Source organism: Uranotaenia lowii, chromosome 2, assembly GCF_029784155.1.
Source record: "Uranotaenia lowii strain MFRU-FL chromosome 2, ASM2978415v1, whole genome shotgun sequence".
NCBI lineage: Eukaryota > Metazoa > Arthropoda > Insecta > Diptera > Culicidae > Uranotaenia > Uranotaenia lowii.
The window spans coordinates 274378050-274387274 of record NC_073692.1 but is presented as its reverse complement, the minus strand read 5'-3'; the positions used below and the strand labels follow the sequence as shown (position 1 = coordinate 274387274).

Sequence of the window (9225 nt, the reverse complement as noted above, 5' to 3'; positions counted from 1 at the left end):
TACAAAAAAATAGTTTTTTGTCTGCTTTGTTATATACTTTTTGTTGGGTACCTGAATCCTTGGATGGTTCGATAGCTCAGGTTCGGAGCAGGCACCAACATCGACCGAGTGGGGATTTTGAGCAGTGGTTTTTTGTGCACTGTACAGCACTTAACGGCAGCCACAGAATGTTCGGATTCGTTCAGCAATAAGTCACACGGGTTTAAAAACTTAACACACGATTTAATTACAATAAATGACTTTAATAACCACAATTTACATAAAATCACAACTCTTTAATTTGACTTAATTTATTACAAGCTACTATCTAAACATTCAACATAGATCCTTAATACTACGTCCGAGATTGGAGATGGCCCAATCGCAACTAACTGATCATCTCCTCTGTTGACTACCAGCATCCCGATGGCCTGGCTGTTGATCGACGTAGATGACGTCATAGGTCGTCGGGTCCAGTTGAGATGATCGCTACTATTCCGCTCTCTTATCAGTTCTTGTTATCATCGGTATTCGCTTTGTCCGTCATCGCGGCTATCGGTTGATATCTCACGGGTGTGAGATGTGATATGGGAACCTCGGGGTGATATGTCCACTTCGCTCTCCAACATCCTCACCCACCCAGAAATGCAGTTTCTGAAAATAGAAGAAAAGAGAACCTCTTTGGGCGGGATGGGGGTGGATTCCGGGATGGACTATGGTTGAATCTGCTTTGGCTCCTCCGATGGTGTTGGGTGACCCGTTTCCTCGAATTTCGGCAATATGCAGACTCTCTCGATCGGCCGTTTCAATAATCCATTCGCAGTCCTGATGGTCACGACTCGTATTACACCGTCTTCACCTGGGTGTACCTTAACGATTCGTCCCATCTTCCAGTGAATCGGTTGTTTGTTGTCATCGCAAATGATGACAAGCTCATTCACAGCTATCGGTGTGGATGGTCGCCAACGTTTTACTCGGGCCTGGAGCTGGCACAAGTACTCGCGTTTCCATCGGATCCAGAATTGCTTTCGTTGCTGCTGGATTTGCTGCCAATAATTTAGCCGATTTATCGGAATTCCGTCGTGATCTGGTTCGGGTGATGCTCTCAAGGAAGACCCGACCAAGAAGTGTCCCGGGGTGAGTGCTTCCAGATCGTTCGGGTCGTCAGAAAGTGGTGTGATGGGTCTCGAGTTCAGGCATGCTTCAATCTGAACGAGAAGTGTTTGCATGTCCTCGATCGATTTTGGTGTGTCTCCGATGACCCGTAGCATATGGTGTTTTGCCGATCTAACCGCGGCCTCCCAAAGACCGCCAAAATGTGGACCACCAGGTGGGTTAAAGTGCCAATTGATTCCTTCCGAATCACAAAACTTGGTTATGTGATCCCGATGTTGTTGTGATTTCAGCTGCTGCAGGAATTCCCGCATTTTGTTTCGTGCCCCGACGAAATTGGTTCCGTTATCGGAATACAGATCGGAGCACAACGAACGCCGCCCGATGAATCTCCTCAGTGCCTGCAAAAAACGATCGGTGGACAAATCCGACACCAACTCCATATGGACCGCCTTAGTGCAAAGGCAAATAAAAATAGCTACATAGGCTTTAGTAGCTGTTCTCCGTGGACCTGGTCGGATGTAAATAGGGCCAAAATAGTCGACCCCAGTTTTGGAAAATGGACGAGAGATGGTAACCCTAGATGCCGGAAGATCGCCCATGAATTGCTGAACCGGTTTAGGTTTGGCTCGGAAGCATTTGTGGCATTGGTGTACGATCTGCTTGACGACATTTCTCCCTCCCAAAGGCCAGAACCGAAGGCGAATGTTGCTGAGCATGAGCTGAGGACCCGCATGAAGCAGCCGAAGATGATATTGCTCGAGGATCATTCTGGTGAGCCGATGTCGCGCTGGTAGCACGATGGGGTGCTTGGATTCTTCTGCTTCTTCCGATTTGCTGAGTCGTCCACCAATCCGAATCAGGCCACTCTTGGAAACGAACGGATGAAACCAACGCAGCTTGGAGCTCCTAAGAACAGTTCCATCCTTGGTGAGTGATTTGAACTCTTCAGCAAATGTTTCTTGCTGAACACCTCGAATAATTTGGATTTCTGCTTCTTTCAGCTCCATCAAAGTGAGTGGTCCGCGCACCGTCTGCTGAGGAGATTTTCTAAGAATATTCATAAGACGAAGCCACACTGCAGTGCTTCGGATGAGTTCGTTATAAGAAGAGAATTTAGCAATAAAGAACTCGTTAAATTCCCCCCTCTGGGCGCATGCAGCTGCATGGGCAGTTCGGCGCCTTTCCTCATCTCCTTCCTCGCCCCTTACATCAATTGATTTTGGCCAATTTTCAGCTTCCTTTTCCAACCATGGTGGACCATTCCACCATAAACGATTATGCATGAGCTCATCCGGTGTGATTCCTCGCGAGATGAGGTCCGCTGGGTTATCCGATCCTGGAACGTGACGCCATTCACATCCCTCCGTTAAGTTTTGAATTTTGGCCACCCTGTTGGCCACGTAGGTTGACCATGTGCTTGGTGTCGCTTGAAGCCAGCGCCAAACGCATGTTGAGTCGGTCCAGAAGTAAGTCGATGCGTTTAAATTGAGAGCATGTTTCACCTTGTTGTACAGTTCAGCAGCATGGAGAGCGCCAGCCAATTCCAGCCGAGGAATTGATTGACACCGTAAATGGGAGACTCTAGATTTGGAGGTAAGTATTCTGGTGAGAGTCTGTCCTTCAGCGTTAGTACTCCGGAGGTACAAGCAGGTTCCGTAAGCCTTCTGAGATGCGTCGGAGAAGCAGTGAATTTCCACATTCACCGCGTTGGGAATTATGACGCATCGATTGATCCGCAGTTGATTGAGGAGAGGAAGTTGTGAATGGAACCCTTTCCATTCCTCACCCACCGTCGATGGTAGGGGCTCGTCCCAGCCCAAGCATTCGTCTTGATTGTTTTTTAGAGTCCATAGAAGCTGCATGAAAATTTTAGCCTTGACGATTGTTGCTCCTATCAGACCAAGAGGATCAAAGAGAGTTGCGATAATTGATAACACGCGCCGTTTGGTAAGTATGTCGATCGATTCAATAGCAGGAATTTCGAAGCGGAAGCGGAGCTCATCAGTAATTGGCATCCAAGTTAGTCCCAATGTGTTGACCGATGGATCCGGATCAAGAATAATGCCCTTTTCAATTCGAATTGCCAAATCATCATCCGAAAGTCCAACCAGCGCTTCTAAGCAGTTCGAGGCGTGCTTGCGTAATCGAAATCCTCCACGGGCTGTGAGATCCACCAGTTGCTTCCTTAGTATCGTTGCCTCCTCCACCGTGTCCGCCCCGCTGATTACGTCGTCCATATATGTGTCCTCTCTGAGAGTCTTTGCTGCCAATGGGTAAGTATTCTGCTCATCTTCCGCTAGCTGCTGAAGGGTGCGAGTAGCCAGGAATGGTGCTGGTTTCGTGCCATATGTGACGGTGTTTAGCTCGTAGGTGGAAACTTCTTCTAGTGGCGATTCTCTCCAAAGAATTGACTGAAGAGGTTTGTCCTCCGAGAGTATATTTATCTGACGGAACATTTTCTCAATGTCCGAAACCAACATAAATTGTCTGGTACGCGAACGTAGAATGATGGAGCGTAAATCCTGCTGTACGACCGGCCCAACAAGAAGGGTGTCGTTTAGAGAAATACCGGAAGCCGTCTTACAGGAAGCGTCGAACACTACTCTCAGTTTGGTCGTGGTGCTGGATGATTTGATTACCGGATGGTGAGGTAGGTAACATCTTTTGACTGCAGCGTGGGGTTCAACCTTCTTCATGTGGCCCATTTCCTCGTACTCGCGCATGAACATGGCGTACTGCTTGCGTAGTTCCTCGTCGCGTGCCAATCGACGTTCGGTAGCGTAGAGGCGCCTCAGAGCGATTTCTTTTGATTCACCTAGGGTTTTCAGTTTTGAATCATCCTTGGGTAAGCCGACACAGTAGCGACCGTCTGGTTCTCGTACGATGGTTTTGCAGAACATTTCCTCGCAACGTGATTCTTCAGGTGAGTAGTTGTTGGGAAATTCAATTTCTTCGCAGGACCAAAAGCGAGAAATCAAAGCGTCTAAGTTCTCAGTAGTTGAAACGTTGCAGTTGATGCGTAGAGGCTGACTTGGATTTGAATTACCACCGCTGATTACCCATCCGAAGACCGACTCGTTTAGTGATGGTAAGTTGTCGCCTAATGAAAGTTTTCGACCCGTAGAGAAGAAATCGAAAAATGCCTCTATTCCCAGGACCACATCGACGCTCGACGAGAAACAAAATGTAGGGTCAGCCAGCTCTATACCTTCCGGGAAATTCCATCCTTGTGTGTTGACATTGGCCGTGGGAAGATTGACGGTAACCTTGGGTAGAACTAGGAAGCTCATGGTGCGTTTGAAATCGGTTGTTCGGGATCGAACGATAGCGTTAACCTTTTGCCTTACTCTCGTGCCTGTTTGCCCAATTCCCAGAATAGAGATCTCCACCTTTTGTCGCGGAACCTGAAGCAGTTGATTCATTCGTTCGGAGAGGAAGTTGCTCTCAGAACCCGAGTCTAAGAGTGCGCGTGCCGGAAATTGATTGCCCTCGTCGTCTTGGAGTAGGATTACTGCCGTAGCCAATAGAACCTGTGATGAAAACCGTTGCGATGCAGTGTTAGCCGTAGAATCAGAAGCCGCCAAGTTGGCTGTCTGATTTTGGATAACGTGTAATCCTTCCGCTTCCTCTCGCCTCCTTGGTTGTTCCCTTGACGCCTGCCTTGCCTCCCCATCGGATTTAAAACAGACCATCGAATGATGTCGAGCCTTGCAGTAACGACACGAGAATTTGGATTGACAATCCTTCGCCTGATGACCTGACCGGAAACAGTTCCTGCAGAGCGCGTGTGAGCGAATCAAAGCTTCCCTATCTGCTACCTTAAGCCTTTGGAAAGTCGAGCATGTGTAAAGTGGATGATGTGCGTTACATGCAACACATTGCTTCCCCGAGAATTGGACGGCGTTGTGACTAATTCTTGGCAGCAATCTTGGTCGCGATGGATTGTTGACCTGCTGAGGTACCCTTGGTTCAGCTTGTTTGGTGGGTAGTGCTTCCAGCACCCGGATGCGACGTTGAAGGAATTCCAATAATTCCTTAATTGTATCTTGTTCGTTTGATGACGATTGTTCCTCCCAGCCACGCCTCGTGGTTGGGTCAAGCCGAGAAGTCAGTAAATTAACCAAAAGAAGATCTTTATATTCGGTTGGCTGAACGATTTGGTCTAAAGTTTGGACTATGCGTTCAAAGGATTCAAATAATAAATGCAATTCCGAAGCGTTTTCCTTATTGAGGGTGGGAAGATTGAATAGCGATAAAACCTGGCGTTTCTTCAGATGTTTGTTGTTGTTGTATCTGCGCAGAAGTGTATCCCAAGCGATTTGATAATTGGCTCTGGTGATTTGAAGAGAGTCAATTAAATTTTTGGGTTCCCCTTGGAGGCAGCCTTTGAGGTAGTGGAACTTTTCCACTTCGGGAAGGTCCGTTTTCCAATGGATGAGTGACGTGAAAAGGTCTCGAAAGCTGAGCCACTCATCGACATCCCCGTTAAAAGTTTGGAGTTTAATTTGCGGTAGGCGCACATGGTCTAGCGAATGATGAGCAACCGTTTCGTTAGCACGAGCAGATTGATCATGACCCGATAGTTCTTGCTTCATCTTTATCTTCTCCATAAGAAAAGATTTGGCGTGGTAGAATTTATCGCTGAATTCGAGCCGTTCGTTTTCGTACGCATCGGCTTGCGCGCAGTACTCCTCGTGAGAAATTATAGAAATTATGGTCTCATTAAAACTCTCCCACAAACCATCAAGTTTTTCGAGACGAACTTCGATCGAGCTGGCCGTACAATCCTCGTTAAACTTCTCCACAAATCTCCATATATCGTTAAAATTGCATCGAATAACATTATATTTAGTAGTGAGCACCTCGAGAGGCACTGGGGCAACCTTCTTCGATGCTGCAGGCATTGTAGTTCGCTGTGTCGACGATTCTTACTCGCTGATTAATTGGCACGACGTTCGGTTCCGCTCGTAGAAATTTCGGGAAATGGTGAAAGGAATGATGTAGTCTCCAGAATATTCAACTTCGGCTGACATATACTGTGCAGCTTACCTACGAAACTATTAACGGCGCAAAACAACGTACTGTCTCAAAAAATCAGCGTGGAACGTCCTTAGCAATCGTCGACTCAAACTCAGGCAGAATGTGTGGCGAGGGTTGTAGGAAGGGGGGATGACCATGTAGTACCAAACTAATAAAGCTTCGACTGGGCATATACTGCAAAGCTTACCTAGAAGACTATTGATTGCAACCAACTTCCAGAAAGCAATGAAGACTTCAGCCAAAAAGAGTTGCCTCGGCAGGCAACACAGGGATGCGGTGTGTAGTGATTCGAAGAGGTTTTAATTTTAATTTAATTTTGTGTATATTCTGCAAGCTTCGGTGACATATACTAAGTGTAGTGATTAATTTATCACTCACCTGAGAAACCTTTAATGGCGCCTCCTCTTCGTCTCAGCACACCAGCGGATTTCCTCAAAATTGTGCACCCTAGTGCAGCCAGTCTTCGAAGAATAGTGGTGGGCACCGCCACTCGTTTTTCGGATAGTTTATCGTTGATGATGATTGTGCTCCAGTAGCACGAAAGCCGGGATGGGATGTCGAAATAAGGTGTTAGAATTGATCTGGTTTGCTTCGACTGGTCATATACTGAACATGTGTAATTTATTCATTTACCTTACAAAACAGGTGAATCCGCAGGTTCAGTGTCCAGATCGAAAATCCAAAACCAGATTCCAACCGACCGATGAAGAATTCTTCCAATTCTTGATGATGATGATGAAGCACCCAATCAGCAGTGTGATGGCTTCACAATAGCACCTTCAGTTGCGATGGCGCCAACGCGTGGATGATGCGACGCCAACTTGGAGTTGCTATGGAGTTGCGACGAAAATTGTTTACAATAGCGCCGCTCAAGTAGAATGGCGCCCAGACGGAGATGATGCGACGCCAACTCGGCAGTGCGATGGCGTCGAGAGTGATGAACAATACCGCCGTGCAGCAGGTGCAATGGCGATAGGGTATTGTAACCGTTTGATGAAAAGCGCCCTGTGCGCTTTTGAATTGACCGGGACGTAGGATGGATCTGGTGGCGATTCCGGATGTTCCTGAGCCGTGTCAGGTCCTCATCCGGTTCGAAGGACCAAAATGTTGGGTACCTGAATCCTTGGATGGTTCGATAGCTCAGGTTCGGAGCAGGCACCAACATCGACCGAGTGGGGATTTTGAGCAGTGGTTTTTTGTGCACTGTACAGCACTTAACGGCAGCCACAGAATGTTCGGATTCGTTCAGCAATAAGTCACCTTCGGTTCTGGCCTTTGGGAGGGAGAAATGTCGCCACTTCGCTCTCCAACACTTTTGTTTCTATGTTGTTAGAAGCTTAGAAGGAGAAGCGCTCGCAGCCTGTATGTGTGAGTGCAATTGTTCGACCATTGAGATTTAAAGAGAAATTTATTGTCATTATTTGTTTCATAGCTTTTAAAGAAGTTTTTGGCTCACTTCGGTGTCTTCAGATGAAAGTTGTATCGGCGATAAAGACGGTACTTGAAGACATCAACTTTCAAATATTTTATTTGAAAAGCAAATAAGTTTCAATGCGTTTCGATGTGCTATTTTATGGTTTCAGATGAATAAAACCAGAGTTAAGTAGCTTTGAAATATAGTTTCATTTTATTTACAAAAAAAATCTAACGGAATCTAACTCGAAAAATAGAAATTTTGGAACTCTGGAAAAACACATGTTTTTTAAGTCAGTTTTTCTGCCGCAGCCCGTGGTTTAGAGGATAGCCTTCAAGTCTTCTAAGCCAACGGGCATGAGATCGAATCCTGGTTACGGCATACCTAGTACACTTTCTGTGGGTTGGTGGTTTTAACATTTGTAAGATGCTATCCATATCTTCTAAAGTTGTACGCCTAGAGTTAAGTGAAAAAGGAATCTCTTCGAGGAAACATCAAGTTTCAATGAGATCCTGAGTGTTTGTGTTCCTTTAAAAAAAAGGTCGTAAAAACGAATCAAATTCTCAATTTAAGGGAGGATCTTAAACCCCCGGCGCAAATTGTCAGATAATAAAAAATCTCCCACTATATGTTTGCCTATTGTTTATTAAGAATGAAATTTGTAAACGAAAGTTTTCAGCTTGCGCAATATTTAGTTTATTATCAATAAGGTTTTAGGAAATTCTAAAATATTATGAATCCATCTTATTACAGTATTTTCTTGCCGCGAAGGAATGTGGTCCTGAATAGTAAGAGTAGAAACTATAAATATTTTGGCATTTCATTCTCTGTCTGTAACAATCACTCCCACACACTGGAGCATCTGGTCTAGATCACATTGCTACAACCTTGATGACCCCCGCGAACAAACCGACAAAGTAGCTACCTTACTACCAGACGGTTCCTTATTTCACCTGTCTGAGGACTGTGTAAATACACCACGGACAAAATTAAAAAGTGTAGTAGCAGCGTAACTGAGGCCGCCGATAAGAGGAAAAGCGACGACGAAAGCAGCAGCCACAAACGAAAACTCGTGAACTCGTGAAGCTCTTTAGTCTCAGGGAGGTCAAACGCCGTGGCAACCGTCAGCCGGCAGCGTTTGTCTCGAAAGTCTTTCCTTCGCCGATAAACAGAACACCGAACACTTTCCCCCTCCGCCGTCATCTTCTAATTCCTCGACATGGCATCCAACCAAGGTTCGAAATGAATGAACCCGATTGCGAGAAACACTTTAAACGATAGTGAAACGATAACTGCTACCGATCCTGATGCGGTGAGCACGCTGCCTCGAGGTATGTGAGAAATCGAAAATAGAATTGAATACTTGTGTCGAACATCCCCGAAGAGCTGCTGCTGGTGGACAGTTACCTTCACCCAAATCCCCCCCACCTTCATCAGCGGGCGGCACAAGGCTTCCTTCCAGTAGCGCACACCGTAGATACTTATACAGGTTGAACGATTGCTGTTCCTTTCTCGGGTTACACAATGTCTCCCTTTTCTGGCAGGGGGTTCCACCGAAACGCTTTCTCTGGCTGCCATATTATGCACTTAGCAATCGCCGATATACTTGCTTGTAGCACCTTTGACTACCGTTTGATGCAACAATGGGGCACCGTTTCCGTAGAAAGGCTCAGTAA

At 46.2% G+C, this 9225-nt stretch overlaps 1 protein-coding gene across 1 annotated transcript; it reads right to left on the bottom strand.

Annotated features, from left to right (window-relative positions):
- Positions 1-692: 692 nt before the first annotated feature.
- LOC129742673 (uncharacterized) lies at positions 693-5999 on the bottom strand. Its single transcript, XM_055734599.1, has one exon. The coding sequence runs from the start codon at positions 5997-5999 to the stop codon at positions 693-695; it is 5307 nt and encodes a 1768-aa protein (XP_055590574.1).
- Positions 6000-9225: the final 3226 nt, after the last annotated feature.

Excerpts from the sequence above, each read along its gene's own strand:
- LOC129742673 (XM_055734599.1), bottom strand. The coding sequence starts at position 5,999 with ATGCCTGCAGCATCGAAGAAGGTTGCCCCAGTGCCTCTCGAGGTGCTC.